The sequence below is a fragment of the Kogia breviceps genome, chromosome 12, assembly GCF_026419965.1.
Source record: "Kogia breviceps isolate mKogBre1 chromosome 12, mKogBre1 haplotype 1, whole genome shotgun sequence".
Classification (NCBI taxonomy): domain Eukaryota; kingdom Metazoa; phylum Chordata; class Mammalia; order Artiodactyla; family Physeteridae; genus Kogia; species Kogia breviceps.
Genome location: NC_081321.1, coordinates 88,118,330 through 88,136,353, shown reverse-complemented (window position 1 = coordinate 88,136,353; position 18,024 = coordinate 88,118,330). Strand labels below are relative to the sequence as shown.

At 37.5% G+C, this 18,024-nt stretch overlaps 1 protein-coding gene across 7 annotated transcripts in view; it reads right to left on the bottom strand.

The window, feature by feature from the left end:
• RIC8B (RIC8 guanine nucleotide exchange factor B) overlaps positions 1-18,024 on the bottom strand; it is a 122,046-nt gene that overhangs the window by 77,110 nt on the left and 26,912 nt on the right. For all 7 annotated transcript variants that reach the window (XR_010835909.1, XR_010835910.1, XR_010835911.1 and 4 more), the window contains exon 3: positions 4,305-4,913. Coding sequence is in view for 3 of the 7 variants with exons in the window: in XM_059082012.2 (XP_058937995.1) it covers positions 4,305-4,913 (609 nt within the window). In the remaining 4 variants the exon portion in view is untranslated. The remainder of the gene's footprint in view (positions 1-4,304; positions 4,914-18,024) is intronic.

Genomic DNA, 18,024 nt, shown 5'->3' with positions numbered 1-18,024 from the left:
GGAGAGGCCACAACAGTGAGAGGCCCGCGTACCACAAAAAAAAAAAAAAAAAAAAAAACACCACAAAAAACATTGGTATAGCGTGAAGCTTTATTTTTAATTAAATAATGTCAAGTCCTTTTTTCACATTTCCTTCAAAGTCTCTAAAATCATTATGGGGCTAATCTCTTCTGTTAAAATGTGACATTCCCAATTAACTCCTATAGATACTCACTGTCTTATCTCACTCAGATAGCATCCTTTGACTACTCAGATACTTGTACTACCTCTCTGTTTGCACTTGGTTGTCTGGCTCTAACATGTGTGTTGGTCCTTGTATTTTCTCATTACCACTGCATTGATACCTAGGAAGCACTGCAGAAGGGAATGTGTGCTAAGTAAGGGATCTCTAGAATAACATGTTTTCCTCCATGAACAGAGAGATTTAGCAAAGTGTTGAAGCAGGAAGAAGACAAGACCATTCCCATTAACTTTTCTATAATTGATTTTGCATCCTATAAAAGGAATAATTTGACTTTTTTAAACATACTACCTTCAGGAAAGGGAGAGAAAGAGGGAAGAAGGCAGGGAGACAGACTGACACCACATGTGGAAATAAGGCCAGTCACATTTCCTAATGAATGGAAAGGAATCTCCAAATTAATCTGCTTGATGGCATTGGCTTCCAGGCAGGAATTTAACATTGAGGCATGAACCTAAAATGAACTAATTGCACTAATTTGCTAAACCTAAAAAAAACCCTAATTTTATGTTTTTTTGTGAATTGTAAATGAACAGTCATAAAAATACCTACTGAAACAGTTAAAACCAAAACCAAACATCTGCATTTTCTGTGACAACTGAGTTGTAAAGTAGGTAAAGATTTTAAAAAGTGAAATGCCGGGGGTTTGAGAGGTGTAAACTAGCACTATTCTTCTGAAGGTCAGTTTGGTAATACATATAAATTTAAATACATATGATATACACAAAAAACCCTTTGGCTCATGAATTTCAGGAATTTATCTACAAAGATTTTACAACAAGAAAATTCACCGTATTCCTATGTAAAACAGCAAACAATTGCAAACAATCCAAATCTTTACACATAGGGGATTTGTTAAAGGTTGATAGATCCTTATGAAGGAATACTCTTAAGTATTTTTATACATATACTTATGAGTATTCTTTCATAAAGATTTATTATCTTTAACAAATACGAGAAGAAAGTGGTTGTTAAAAGTTTTTTTTGGTTGCAGAACTCTTTTTATACCCCAAGTGAAATCTAGTTACGACCTAAATTTAAAGAAAAACAATAGCAACGGCAACAATCAAAGGTGCTGGGGTTTTTTGGCCACGCTGTGCAGCCTGTGGGGCATGTGCCATCTTAGTTCTCCTACCAGTGATCGAACCCCTACCCCCCTGGAGTGGGAGCGCAGAGTCTTAACCACTGGACAGCCAGGGAAGTCCCCAAAGGCGCTCTTTTTAAAGAAAGGGTGGGGAACTTGAAACACTGTCCACTCATCCCCAGAGGTTACTCCTAGGAACATTATGGCTTCAAGGAACACACTGTGTAATCCACTACTCTTCAAGAACATTTACTGTGAAAAAAAAGCAAGATGATAAAATGACTGCATTTTTGTAAAAAAAAAAAACTATATCTATATCTATATATCTATATATATATATACATGTTTATATATTACACAATGAATAATGGTTAGAAAGATATACATCAAAACGCAAATAGGGCTTATCTTTGAATGGTAGGTTTATAGGTAATTTGTATTTTCTTATTGCTTGTATGCTTTTTTCCCTTAGATCTGCAGTATTATTTAGCATGTATTATTTTCATAATAAGGAAAATATTATTTTTAAATCTATATTTTAAAGTTGGATTCTTCTGTACAGTAACCTTTCCATATCCCTTTATTTCAGCTAGTATTTTAAGGTATTAACAATTCTTTAGATGCTTGCTCAACTAGAGAAAGATGTCCTTAATCTGATAATCAAGGAGATATTAAAATTCAGGTAAATGGACCCTTACTGGCAAGTTTCTCTACATCCTTACTACAGATTGCCTTTATGCTAAGTTATGTATACCTCAGTAAAAAGTACTCTATGTTCTGATTTCTGTGTATTTTCACATGCTGTTCAATTTCTGAGAAATGTTTCATCCTCCCATTCAAATGGCCAAATCATTCTCAGTCTTCAGATCTCAGGAGAGACTTTCAGGGGTCTTCTCTAACTATACTAAGTATTCTCCATCATTGTACTATTTCTCTCCTAGTACTTAACACAATTTAAATTATATATTTGTTTACTTATTACCTATATCACCAATAAAACTGAAGTCTGCAGAGACTATGTGTATTATTTGCCTATATATTACACAACGCCTAGCATAATAAAATACCTGGCAATTGTTCATAAATATTTGTTGACTGATTTACTAAATGCTTGCTAAAATTTGAATTTAGAGACTTATGGAGACTCAACTGGTTTAAAATAACCTTTCCCACACTCTTGCCTAAGTGGGTTGGCAAGGTCCTGTTTTCAATACTGTTTACAATTTCTGATAACTTCAATAATAGCCCAGAGTCATATTAACTAGGCACATTTTATAATGCTTGTATAAAGTGATCCATGACTCACAAGAGGTCTGTTGAGATGCCTGCTTCACGACTACTGATCCTTTATCATGTATCTTTTGGAAGATAAACATTCTATAATACAGAATAAGTATTTGCCACTTCAACATTTTCTAAAGCTTCTTCCAGCCCTGCTATTAATTATAATTGAAGCACACTAATTAGGGCTAATCTCAATATACTGATATTTATTTCATATCATTCCATACATATGCTGATGTGTAGCCACTGAACTATAAACCCTTTCTGTCAGGAATCTGAAGAGCATAAGCTACTATTTGGGGCACAATTTAAATAACAGGGGCTCCAACAATGGCAAACCAACAGAAGACCTCTTGCAGCTAAATGGAGAACTTTTTAAAAACACCAAAACAAACAGTGTAAGAAAAATAACTATAGAAGGTACCAAATAAGCATAGAGACATAACATTTTAAATACTTCCAAATATTTGGTTTCAAAGCATAAATGGAGCATGTGGGCTTTCCACATCTTTTTCTGCCAAGTCCCAGGAAAAACTGACCATACTACAGTCATCTAAAACAGCTGTTAGGACTGATCATCAAATATTTGGTTTCAAAATATAGACCTATTTGCACTTTAAAACTCAGATGCCAGCATACTCCTACTATAGCACTGCACTGAGATAATCCTTTCAAAGTAGGCTGCTGGCAAAAACAGATCTTTATTCATGGTGAGAACTGCTTCAAATGGACACCACAAAATGTTAGCCTAAGTCCTAAAGTCAATTGTCAGAAAAGATAATTTGCTCTGGCACCAAAATACTTTTCTTTCTTTTCTTTTCTTTGTTTTTTAAGGCAGAGACTAAATTTTATGAGTTATTTAAGGTTAAAGAGAGAGGGTAAATGTGAAATGTTAAGATTCTAGAAGCAAGGGAAAAAGTTTATGACTAGTTTACTTAAAATTGTTGACTTCCTTAAACTAAGCTTCTTGTTTAGCATATTGTTCTTGTGGGTACTCAAATTTAAACTATCAAATCTGCCTCACTTTGGGTTGCTAGAAGGTCCAAGCCACAGAAAAGGATCTTAGTCTAGCAATAAGTCAAGTGGTTTAAAGTAAACTTTCCCATATTCTGGTATAATTATATTTGTTTTCTAGGACTGTGTGTAAGCATGGCTATCTAGTTGTCCTACACTTCTGAAAGTTATCTAACACTACAGAGTAACACGTTAGGAGGCTAGGATGATAGGTGATAAACACAGTGTCTTTTACTCTACTGAGCATACATCAATTCTGATTGATCAATTTCAACTTGCCTGAATATTTTTGTTTCTTTAAGACTGCAGGTAATGAAAATGCCTATACCTTTATGAATCACATTGTTTTGTTTCCCTTTAAATCCATCATTTAAACCTTGTTCCTGAAAGAGGCACTTAAAAAAAAAGACACATGATAGTACAACTCAGAAAAGGAACTATATTTGGCATCTTAAAAAACAGTAGTCAACCTTCACCCTATTCTTCTGATCAGTGTTACACAAATGGGAAGAATAAGAGTTATAATGGTTAAGAAATGTATCTTGAGTCATTTAACTGATTAATGAGGGAATTGGAAACTTCTTCCATTTCCCTACTTAGCAATCCTCTCTGGCAGGCAGCTTAAGGACACACCAAACCAACGACATTCCAAGTAGATAAGAATATTCTTCTCAACCTTACCTCTTTATGCACCTTCCAACTGTCTACCGTCACATTGAAGAGAGCTTTGAGGGCCTCAATGGCACAGTCTGTCTCCTGAGGTGAGAGAGGAGGTCCATTACGGTCTATGGCCGATTCATATTCATCGGTCCACTTGATGCTAAAGGCACTTTCCAAGATCTGGGTTAGCAGCGGTAGTCCTTGGAGCTCATAGCGCAATTGTGACCTGATGTCAGTGTGCAAAAGTGACAGGACGAAGAGCAAGCGCAAGTCAAAGCACTTAATGTCATTGATAAACTTTCGGTCCTTGCACTTTCTCAGGAGGTTACAGAGCTTTGCAGCAAGGTTAAGTTCCAGACTGAGTTGCTGTGCCATCTGACTGTTGAACACTATGTTACAAAGACATTTTAATGACTCCACAATAACTGGGAACTCTGACACCTTCTCCAAAGAATCATCCGACTCATTTAGCTTGGCTAGTCGCAGCAGTATCTGCATATTTTCCTTAGTTGTTACAGGAACTAAAACCTTTTTGTCTCTGGAGAGAATGCGGAGGACTTCCAGGCAGGACACTTGACATGTTGTTGGGATGTCCTTTAAAAGGACTTTAAATATGCCTTCACAGAGTTTCTGAAAAACAAGAATGAGTAGGAAATAATCATTATTTGGCTTAAGTGATTTAAAACAATGTTTCTCTATCGATGTATTAAATTGCAGTTCAAGATCTGGCTAGAAAAGGTTTTTACTTGGGCCTCTCATTGTTGTGGCCTCTCCCGTTGTGGAGCACAGGCTCCAGACGTGCAGGCTCAGCGGCCATGGCTCACGGGCCCAGCCGCTCCACGGAATGTGGGATCTTCCCGGACCGGGGCACAAACCCATGTCCCCTGCATCGGCAGGCGGACTCTCAACCACTGCGCCACCAGGGAAGCCCCAGGTTTTTACTTTTTTAAATTCACAGAATGTTAGAACTGAAAGAGACCTTATATTTGGTGTACTTCTTTTACTTTACAGATATGAAAATTGAGGGTCAGAAAGGTTAAGTTACTTGTATGGGGCCAGGCTGAATCAGTGGGGTAGCAACAGATAGAGTATAGGTTTCCTAATTTCCAGCCCAATATTCTTTCTATAAAATCACTTATTCTCTTTTAAACTGACTGGTTTCAAATGTCTTATATGGCTTTGTTCTCAATGAATTTTTAATATCAGACTACACATACTATCAGGATAGAAGGTAATCATCTGAATCATAGCTGTTTCCTTCCTGGAAATAAAGACTAATGCCTTGAGAATTGGTTCACAATTGGCTACAAGTATAGGCTCTCATATAAAGACTTAAAGAAGTCTGCATTTCTGCCCAGTTTCAGCTGTGCTATTTCTTCTGAGTAGTACTACTAGAGTAGTTCCATGTTTTATAAACCTTAGAACTCTCTTTAGCTAACGTGTAATAACATTTAATCACCAAATGACCCCACAGATCTTTTGCTGACAACACTGATAAAAATTATTCCAAGTGTTGGGTTCCAAAGAGGGCTCAGCTAGCATATATGATGCCTCTGAGTCAACTGCAAAAAGGTGCCCCTCTCCAGGCTAACTGCAAAAAATGTTCCTAATGGGTGGTCAAATTACAAAACAGCCCTCTTCCTCTGGGCAGCCGTGTGCTAATATACATGGCTTGGGAAGCTCAAAGTATGGGCAGGATCTTAAGCTTCCCTTTGTTCTCTTGGTGTAGGGCACAGATTACACAAATATATGTAGTAGTCCTGGTTCCAAATTTTGTTACCACTATCTCAGAAACAATTCTTTATTTGGACCCAAAGTGTGCTCTATCTTGAATTTTTTGAAAAATAGTTATTTCTGTCATTGCCAAATTTAAGAACCACTGAAAATTCTCTCAAAATTCAATGTCCAGCTTTCTTCTCCATAAACTGCAGATCTGGGTCTCTGAAGCTCAAACCTTATATGTGCAGCAAGCAGGTATAACCATTCCACTGCTGACCATTTCTATAACCGTTACATTTTATAAAAATAACAGCAACAATAACTATGACCAATACACAGTTTTATAAAGTTTCTATTAACCTATCATCAGACTTTAACTTTTTTAAAAAGAGGCTATCTATGGGTCAAGCATTATGATCTTGGCAGGAATCCTAGGCCATGTGCATCTTCTCAGTACATCTGAGTCAAACAGCTATGGAAATGTCAATTTTATTTTTTATAAATTTATTTATTTTATTTATTTATTTCTGGCTGCACTGGGTACTGGGTCTTTGTTGCTGTGCACGGGCTATCTCTAGGTGCAGTGAGCCGGGGCTACTCTTCGTTGCAGTGCACGGGCTTCTCATTGCGGTGGCTTCTCTTGTTGCAGAGCACAGGCTCTAGGCACGCAGGCTTCAGTAGTGTGGCATGCAGGCTCAGTAGTTGTGGCACGTGGGCTCTAGAGCACAGGCTCAGTAGTTGTGGTGCACGGGCTTAGTTGCTCCATGGCATATGGGATCTTCCTGAACCAGGGCTTGAACCCGTGTCCCCTGCATTGGCAGGTGGAATCTTAACCACTGCGCCACCAGGGAAACACAGAAATGTCCATTTTAAATGTACTATGCTTTCTAAATGGAGGTGGGAAGGAAAATAACCTAACAAATTAAAAAAAAACTCTATCCCTGCGACTTCCCTGGTGGTCCAGTGGTTAAGACTCTGCGCTCCCAATGCAGGGGGCCTGGGTTCGATCCCTGGTCAGGGAACTAGATCTCGCAGGCCACAACTAAGACCCAGGGCAGCCAAAAAAAAAAAGCACTCTATCCTTTAACATACCTGATAACTGGAAGGGACTTCCATTTAATGTTTTAATATCATTGTTAAAGCATTTTTTTCATGAATGCAGTTTTGGGGTGGAGGAAAGTATAATGTGCCTATTATTAAAAATATAAAAAATGGGAAATTTTCTCCAATTTCAGATCTTTCACATCCAAGACAAAAAAAAAGTACCTTCTACATACTATTTCCTATGTGGTATATTCCTGGGTGGTGGAGTTAAATAAACTTTGCTCCCATACAATTTTACCCAAGAGGGAAATTATCTACATTCCTAGTTAAGAAATACACAATAAATATGATATTATAAAATACTATATATGTGAATTTGGAGTTCTACATATCTAATAAAACACAGAAATCTTTAGCTCTTTTCTTTCTAAACCAAAAACAAGAGCAACAATAAAATCCCCCCCCAAAAAAATCTGTGGGTAATATGGCTTCTTTCTTCCTCCACCTTCAGACTCAAGAAAGAAAAAAAGCAAAATATGAATACAAACTGGCATAACCAAGGCTATTAGCCCAATAGACTGTTAAACTCTGGGACATAAGAAGGCTACATAAAAGAAATTAGAGAGGCCTATAAAATTTATAGTTAAAAATTGCCTCATCTAAAGGCTTGTAGGAGATCAGCAACCAAGACTGTTTTAAGCACAGTTTTCAATCATAGTTGTTTTAAACTCATCATAGTTGATGTCATTTCTCATCACAGACTTGCCTCACATGACAACAGTTAGGTAGCTTTTTGCTGTAATGTCCCTTGAAAAGTAATACCACTTCTTGGACAATGACCCCTCCCTTTTTTGTATTACAACTTTAAAAAAATCAGACATAAAAATATAACAAAGGAATAGTTAACAGACACACTCATCGCTGTACTCCATACGATCATTTCTATTCAGAGAGTATTATAAAGAACAAAGAACAAATAAAGCATGTACCACATCTGGATGAATCAGAAAGTTTTGCTTTGCATATGAACACCAAGCAAGAACACCGAAGAGGTAGCATTCTTTACAATTGCTCCATCTGTTGAGTGCATGTGCAACTTCTATGTTTCAAAGGTGCTCCTGTTTCACCTTTATTTTGCCCTAATGTTATTTTCCTGTGCTATAACTTTTTTTCAGTTGATTTTACTCTTCCTAAAACATGCTCTGTTCTCTTCAAACACTTTCCATAGCTCCCTGTTGCCCTCAGAATGCAGCTGAAATAAGCTCAGTGCCCCCTTTCCTACTGCTGTCTCCGTCAAACACATATGCTCCTTCTCCTTTCTTTTCCAAGTGCTCCAAAGGGACTCCCAATCCCCTGACCATATGTCCTGAACCTTTCTCCTTCCATTCTCTCAGAATGGCCTACCCTGTCCCCATTTCCACCAGTCAGGACCCCACTCTTTTTCTAAGGTTTAATTTGAGGACTAAGTGGTCTAGAAGACTCCCCAACCACTCCCTCCTTTGCTCTCTCTCTTTCTATATAGCACTTAGTTCCTTTTTACAGTGAGCTGTTGGGGCATCTCACTCCTTTTCCAGGCTCCTTGAGAACAGAGGCTATGTTTCATCTGTATACCAGTGGCTGGCCCAGGTGTGCTACAGCTGTTTTTAAGTGCAGGATAACCACAAACTCCCAAAGATTACCAGCTTTAAAGTCTACCACCTGACTCTCCAGACCCTTCCAAAGAATAACTCCTTTGTATTCCACCACCAGCCACCTCTCACTATCAAGTCTTCTCTTCCTCATTTTGCAAGTACAATAAATCATCATTACATAACATTTTAAGTACAAACTGTTTTTATTTACTTTCAAAGTATTTATACAAACTTGTTATCATTGTTCAACTGATATATTTTTAAATCTGAAACTATTTTGGTATCTTAGATAACCATGGAACACATAATTTTTTTTTCATTAGAATGGATGGAATACCTTCTGAGTTAAAAACTTTTCCCTTAGAGGTAGGTTTTCAGGAATGAACTAAAGTCATAAAGCAAAGCTTAGGTGTGCTTACAAAGTATAATTACTTCAGAGAGACTGAGGAAAAGCCCTTTTAAAATGCTCGTTAGCTTAGGAGCCATGGCTATTTCCAAAAAGTTAGACTGCAAGACCCAGCAGCAGAGACTCAAGATTGAGATTCTCAATGTTAATACCAGGTATTGTCAAAAATTGTTGGTAGTTTGTTCTGGAATGGAAACCCTAGAGTATGCTACCGTAATGGTTCTCAAACTTCAGCATGCATGATAATCACCTAAAGGATTACTTGCTGTTGTTGTTGATTTTATTGAAGTACAGTTGATTTACAGTGTTAATTTCTGCTATACAGCAAAGTGATTCAGTTATATATATATATTCTTTTTCATATTCTCTTCCATTATGGTTTATCACAGGATACCGAACATAGGTCTCTGCATCATACAACAGACCTTGTTGTTTATCCATCCTGTATATAATAATTTGTCTGCTAATCTCAAGTTCTCAATCCTTCCCTCCTACCACCCTCACCCTTGGCAACCACAAGTCTGTTCTCTGTGTCTGTGAGTCTGTTTCTGTTTCGTAGATATGTTCATTTGTGTCGTACTTTAGATTCCACATGTAAGTGATGTCATACGGTATTTGTCGTTCTCTTTCTGACTTACTTCACTTAGTATGATAATCTTCAGGTGAGGATTGTTGAAACACAGATTGTTGTACTCACCTCCAGAGTTTCTGATTCAGTGGGTCCGGAGTGAGACCAGAATTGGGACTTTTAACAAGTTCCCAGTTGATGCTGTCACTGCTGGTTCAGGAGCCACACTCTGAGAATCACTAAACTACAACCAACAATGGACTGACATAACTTGGATGTTCGGGGCCAGGGGTTAACTGACAGTAGCTGACCAGATAAACACAAAAAAGTAGGCAGAGCTGAAAGCCATTAACACAAATACCTTAACTTCTCCTCAACTGTCCTAAAGATGTATAAGGGTGGCAGGAACAGGAACGGGATGTCATTATCTGGTCACATTACCTTTCTTAAATGTTAAAAATCACTAGAGATGTGAAGTGTATTACTTAAGATCAGTGGTTCTGGGCCTAAAACTTGCTCAACTTACCATGGATTCTAGAACCAGAACAGTGTTGTGATTAAGACCAGGGGTTCTGGATTTAAATTTCTTGTGTTCAAAGGCTGGCTCTTCTACTGTCTTCTTATGGTGTGACCTTGGCAAGTTACTGACTTCTCTGGGTCTCACCTACTGCAAGATTTAAATAACATCACACATGTATATAGTACTTACAACAGGGCCCGGAATGTGTTAAGTACTCAGTACTGGTTATCATTTATATATTATTATAAGGTAAAAATCTCAAAGTCCTCAGTTTAGCATTTAAGATCCTCCACCCTGCTTTTTGAGTTTTCTCTTTCATATTATTCCCTGATCAAACCCTCCTCTCTAGTTGTATTCCTTTCGAATTATCTCATATAGAGCTTTTTTGCTTTCTTACCATCTCCCCTCTACCTGCATGAGTCCTTCTCCCTCTTTGACTATTTAAGTTTTACCATTCTCCAAAGCTAAGCTTAAAATTAACTTTTGATATAAAGTTCTTCCTAACCACTTCAGTGCCCAACATTCTTCCCCTCCAAGGAACACCCAAACCAAAATTTGTAGTAATCACTGGTGCTTAGTACATTCTTCCTGTTTTCTTTTTATGAGTTTGCCTCAACTACTAAAAGCTCTCTGAAGGTGGAAAGCACATCTTTCTTTTATGAGAGAAGAAAATGTACTATAGTAGCTTTTGAATCAGAAAAACCTGGTTTTAATACCTAGCTTCACCACTGTGTGATTCAGACATGTTATTTTACTTCTCTGAGTCTCACTTTCTCATTTGTAAAATGGGAATAACATCACTTACTTCTCAGAGGGCTGTTGTGAAATAGACTCTGGGATGTAATAAGCACTCTTTGAATTGTGACTATTATTGTTTCATTTTTCATAATCCTTGTAGCCCTCAGCAGAGCAACCAGAACACAGTAAGCACCCAAAATATAAACTGATTGTACTAAGAAGTTCCCTGAATTTACAGCATTAGTAGAAGTCTATTAATGTTGTCTTGACACTTCTCCTTTCTACGAAGGAAAGAGAGAAGTAGTAAAGGCTATTCTTGTGATTGTACTGGTGGTTTGCCCCATGGCATAAAATAGTCTTTTCATACAAGCAGCAGAAATTATTTGTCTTCATATAAAGTTCTTTTCTCTGAAGGGTTTAAATTACTTAAATATATATGTTCTTTAAAATGTAAAATGCATCAAACTACTGAAGAAAATAGAAAAAACCATTCATAATTATACTACCTAGTATATTTTATATGCAGCTGACAGAAGGATTTGTCCTTAGTCAATCTATTTGAGTATCAGTAACATGCATATTACTTCAGCCTACACAGTCACAATCATCATGTGTATATAACCTTGTTTCCTGTCTTAAATTTAATTTTTAATGTAATTATAAGTATTTTCCACATTGCTATAGAGCCCTTATAAACATAATTTTAACTTGATGCAATATTAAATACGACTCCTGCTCTCAATAAGTCTTTAGCATGAAATAAAGCAGAGTTCAGAAAAAGCAGTGGACTCAGCATCAGAAGGGATGACTTCCTAATTTTAATAATTATAGTAATATTATTTGCTTATGTGCTTTAGAGTTTACAAAAGAACTTTCATATATGTTCCTCAGTCTAAGGAATGCTTACTGAACATCTACTATATGATTCTTTAAATGACTGCCTAAGGACACAACTAAGAAATAGAAGGCCAGGACTCAATTGAGATCATCTGACTCCAGTGTGATTTCCGCTGTAAGTCCATGATCATACCATAGCTGTCTCTCATTTGTTAACTGTGACCTTCAGCATGTCACTTTATTAGGTTTTCTTCTTCCTCTATAACATGCATTAAAACCCTTTAAGGTAATCTTCTTCCAGCTCCAGAATGGTAGGCTTTTCATTATGAATCTATAAAACCAGGATTAGCTTTGGCTTTAGCTATGAAACAAGCAAAACATGCTATGATGTGTACGTGAGGATTCAAAAGCTCTACCATGATTTATATATTGTCCTAAAAGTATATAATTGATGTATAAAAATAGTATTGATTTCTAAAAATATTTTTTGAAAGAGAAAAGTCATTTTTATTTCTTTTTTTCCCTAATTTTATTGATTTGAGTCTTCTCAAATGGTTTATGAGTCTGGCTAATGGTTTATCAATTTTGTTTATCTTCTCAAAGAACCAGCTTTTATTTTATTGATCTTTGCTATTGTTTTAATTGTTTGTATTTCATTTATTTCTGCTCTTTTTTTTTTTGCAGTATGCAGGCCTCACACTGTTGTGGCCTCTCCCATTGCGAAGCACAGGCTCCGGACACACAGGCTAAGCAGCCATAGACCATGGGGCCAGTCGCTCCGCGGCATGTGGGATCCTCCTGGACTGGGGCACAAACCCGCGTCCCATGCATCAGCAGGCGGACTCTCAACCACTGCACCACCAGAGAAGCCCCTCTGCTCTGATCTTTATGATTTCTCTCCTTCTGCTAACTTTGGGTTTTGTTTGTTCTTCTTTCTCTAGTTTCTTTGTAAGGTTAGATTGTTTATTTGAGATTTTTCTTGTTTCTTGAGGTAGGCTTGGATAGCTATAAACTTCCCTCTGAGACCTGCTTTTGCTGCATCCCATAGGTTTTGGATTGTCGTGTTTTCATTGTCATTTGTCTCTAGAGATTTTTCGATTTCCTCTTTGATTTCTTCAGTGATCTCTTGGTTATTTAGTAATGTAGTGTTTAACCTCCATGAGTTCATGTTTTTTATGTTTTTTTCCCCTGTAATTCATTTCTAATCTCATAGCTTTGTGGTCAGAAAAGACGCTTGATATGATTTCAATTTTCTTCAATTTACCGAGGCTTGATTTGTGACCCAAGATGTGATCTATCCTGGAGAATGTCCCATGTGCACTTGAGAAGAAAGTGTAATCTGCTGGTTTTGGATGGAATGTCATATAAATGTCAATTAAATCTATGTGGTCTATTGTGTCATTTAAAGCTTCTGTTTCCTTATTTCTTTTCTGTTTCGATGATCTGTCCATTGGTGTCAGTGAGGTGTCAAAGTACCCCACTATTATTGTGTTACTGTCAATTTCCTCTTTTATAGCTGTTAGCAGTTGCCTTATGTATTGAGGTGCTCCTATGTTGGGTGCATATATATTTGTAATTGTTATATCTTCTTCTTGGATTGATCCATTGATCATTATGTAGTGTCCTTTCTTGTCTCTTATAACATTCTTTATTTTAAAGTCTATTTTATCTGATATGAGTATTGCTACTCCAGCTTTCTTTTGATTTCCATTTGCATGGAATATCTTTTTCCATCCCCTCACTTTCAGTCTGTATGTGTGCCTAGGTCTGAAGTGGGTCTCTTGTAGACAGCATATATATGGGTCTTGTTTTTGTATCCATTCAGCAAGCCTGTGTCTTTCGGTTGGAGCATTTAATCCATTCACGTTTAAGGTAATTATCAATATGTATGTTCCTATGACCATTTTCTTAATTGTTTTGGGTTTGTTATTGTAGGTCCTTTTCTTCTCTTGTGCTTCCCACTTAGAGAAGTTCCTTTAGCATTTGTTGTAAAGCTGGTTTGGTGGTGCTGAATTCTCTTAGCTTTTGCTTGTCTGTGAAGCTTTTGATTTCTCGATCGAATCTGAAGGAGATCCTTGCCAGGTAGAGTAATCTTGCTTGTAGTTTCTTCCCTTTTCTCACTTTATCATGCCACTCCCTTCTGGCTTGTAGAGTTTCTGCTGAGAAATCAGCTGTTAACTTTATGGGAGTTCCCTTTTATGTTATTTGTCGTTTTTCCCTTGCTGCTTTCAATAATTTTTCTTTGTCTTTAATTTTTGTCAATTTGATTACTATGTGTCACGGCATGTTTCTCCTTGGGTTTATCCTGTATGGGACTTGCTGCACTTCCTGGACTTGGGTGGCTATTTCCTTTCCCATGTTAGGGAAGTTTTTGACTATAATCTCTTCAAATATTTTCTCGGGTCCTTTCTCTCCCTCTTCTCCTTCTGGGATCACTATAATGTGAATGTAGTTGCATTTAATGTTTTCCCTAGGTCTCTTAGGCTGTCTTCATTTCTTTTCATTCTTTTTTCTTTACTCTGTTCTGCAGCAGTGGATTCCACCATTCTGTCTTCCAGGTCACTTATCCGTTCTTCTGCCTCAGTTATTCTGCTATTGATTCCTTCTAGTGTAGTTTTCATTTCACTTATTGGATTTTTCATCTCTGTTTGTTTGTTCTTTAATTCTTCTAGGTCTTCGTTAAACATTTCTTGCATCTTCTCGATCTTTGCCTCCATTGTTTTTTCGAAGTCCTGGATCATCTTCACTATCAATATTCTGAATTCTTTTCCTGGAAGGTTGCCTATCTCTACTTCATTTATTTGTTCTTCTGGGGTTTCATGTTGTTCCTTCATTTGGTACATAGCCCTCTGCCTTTTCATCTTGTCTACCTTTCTGTGAATGTGGTTTTTGTTCCACAGGTTGCAGGACTGTAGTTCTCCTTGCTTCTGCTGTCTGCCCTCTGATGGATGAGGCTATCTAAGAGGCATGTGCAGGTTTCCTTGAAAGCCAAGTTTTATATACAAGGAAAATGTCTGCTTATAATACAGACATAGTTAGTTTACTGTACTCTGGCAACCAAAAGAGGTAGTTAGAAAACACCTTTTTAAAAAATAATTAATTAATTTTTGGCTCCGTTGGGTCTTCGTTGCTGTGCGTGAGCTTTCTCTAGTTGTGGCCAGCAGGGGCTACTCTTCGTTGTGGTGTGTGGGCTTCTCATTGCAGTGGCTTCTCTTGTTGCGGAGCACGGGCTCTAGGTGAGCTGGCTTCAGTAGTTGTGGCATACAGGCTTAGTTGTTCTGCGGCCTGTGGAATCTATCCAGACCAGGTCTTAAACCTGTGTCCCCTGCATTGGCAGGCAGATTCTTAACCAATGCGCCACCAGGGAAGTTCCCAGAAAACACTTTTGAGACGAGTACTACTGAAAAGTACCTGCAGATTGGTGCCAGTTCACAAACTGTTCCCAGACCATGCTGAGATAGGTTCGTAAGTTGAGATAGGTATAAAAAGTTTAAAGTATGTATTCAGAAACCTTTATAGTGATTTGACTTTGCTATGACATCCAAGGATGTGATTATTTCTTTAATGATTCATTTTCATTGTATTTTTAAAAGTACTGGTCTACCACAAATTCGGGAAAAATTAACAAACAAACAAAAAACTTGGTCCTTCATCACAAATAATGTGAGAAGCACTGTTCTAGCAAATGCATTTTATCCTGTACAAGTTTTCTTCTAGTATATAATCAAGGCAGAAAAACTAAGATCCCAGACTAATGAGGAAGTAATATAAAGCCTCATAAGTATACTTCCTAATACTTTGTTTAATTGTTAGGCATTGTGGTGAAAAGTGATAGATGTCCATCAAAATCCATTCTCCTTTTCTTAAATAGTAACAGAACTGTGGCATGTCTCACAGCTGCCTAGCTACAGCACGCTCCTCAGCTCTTCTTCATGGCCATATGACTGAGCTCTTGCCAGAATGTGTGTGGACACATTGTATGCCCTTTTCAGGTTTGGGTCATTAAGACAGCAGGCATGCCTTCTCCCCTTTCTTGTCCCCTTCTGCAGCCCAGAACCTGGAAGTGGCAGCCCCAGTATAGGCTAGAACAACGCTCAATGGCAAAGCATGACTTGACAAACTTACAAAGAAACTGGGTCACTGAATAAACACATGGAGCAGAGCTACTCATCTGCATTGTTGATCACCTCAGGACTGTTACTTGGAAAGGTAATAAACACCTATAGTCCTTAAATCACTTCTTTCTTGGGGTCCCTTTGTTGCAACAACTTAGCTTTAAATTTAAATAAGAATGCACCTTTGAAATATGATGCCCAATAGACACCCCATCCAGAACCTCGTATACCATCATTCCATAAGTAACAGAAATTATATTTTGCCTCAATGATAAAGCAACTACTCTCTATATCTAATACCAAGAGTTAGACCAACTTGGCCTGGTCTTGCCAAGTTGTTCATTTGCTCATTGTTCAGCTGTTCATCTATTCGCTCATGAAGAACTCACCAAGTGTCTATTTAATAAAGCCAAGATAAAATGGGTATGATAGTATCTACTTCATAGGGTTGTTAGGAGAATTAAATGAGATAATGTGTATGTGCTACCTTAGAATAAAATAAATACTAAATAAATTTATGTGCACATACATTGTAACTACAATGTAGGTGCTATATATATAGTATTACCATACACTTTAGTAAGAGGCTACATGGTATAATAGAGAATTTGAGCTGCCAAGTTAGACAGACTTCACTTTGCTATTTATTACCTGTGAGATCTGGGCAAGTTATTTGTTTTTTCTGAGCATAAGGTTTGTTACATGTGAAATGGGATAATACCCTATGTGTTACAGTGTTGTTTATTAAATGAGAGGATGGTACACAGTAACAGGCAAAATTGTACATTTCTAAGAACAAGACCTCTAATTAAACATCTCAGCCAACAGCAGTATCTTGAAAGAGACTTGTTTTCTGATTGAAATAATAAGCCTACATGTACATTTGACATCTAGCCTACATGTACATTTGACATCACTATTCTCTCCAACAACAGTGCTTACCAAAAGGATTTAATGTATAGGTTTTCAAAAATCTTTATTATTAGTTGGTGAAATTCAGGTAAAGATTTATAAATTAACTTAGAATAAAAATGGGCCAATGACTAGGGACTTCCCTGGTGGCCCAATGGTAAAGAATCCACCTTCCAGTGCAAGGGACGCAGGTTTGATCCCTGGTCAGGGAACTAAGGTCCCACATGCCACAGGGCAACTAAGACCGCGTGCCCCAACTACTGAGCTCATGTGCCTCAATGAAGAGAGCCCATGTGCCACAAACTACAGAGCCCACACTCTCTGGACCCTGTGTGCCACAACTACAGAGCCCACACGCCCTGGAGTCCACACACCACAACTAGAGAGAAGCTCGCACATCTCAATGAAGACCCTGCGTGCCGCAAGTAAGACCTGAGCCGCAACTAAGACCCGATGCAGCCAAAAAAAAAAAAGGGGGGGGGGGGCAATGACTGAACAACCAAATAAAAAATAAAACAACAGTGAACAGAGAAAGTGAACACTGCAAAAGACAAGGACTAACTAATGTCTGTTTTATTTATAAGAAACAGGAAAATGCAATCAGTTTCTAGTTCAAGTTGGAAAGAGGGGTAGAGTACACACACAGCATAGCCAGTGAATTCAACTTGGCAGTAACCCTACCATAACTACAGGCCAGAAAAGAGTCAAAGAGCCAAAAAAAAAACAATGAGTAATTTCCAGAATCAGAATATTAAGAGTTATAAAGGGATGTAATGACTACTTAATATCAACAAACACTAGCAGTGCAAAAGGTTCTACTAAAAAAATGGGTTTTGTGAGAGAATAAGTCTGGGAAACTTATAGACATATTAAAATATTAAAGATTCTCAGATGAACTATGAAAAATAAACCTGTTTAACTTTTAAAAGTTGATATTTCCTTTATTTATTTGAATCCTTTCAGAAAACAATACCTAATAACATACACAGCATTAGGGGATATTTACTTTATATAAATGAAAACTGACTACCACAGAGGCTAAATGATTTGCTTAAGGTAGCACGGAAAGCTACAATTGGAAAGGGGACTAAGATTATTATTTGACTCCCAGTCCTACTCTCTTTTCATTGTACTGATATCTGGTGATGAAATAAATAAGAAACGAGTGTTCCAACATTCAAAGCAATTCTGGGATAAGCTAGGTCTGTGAAAGGAATTACTGAGGACTGATTTTTTTTTTCTCCTTAAATA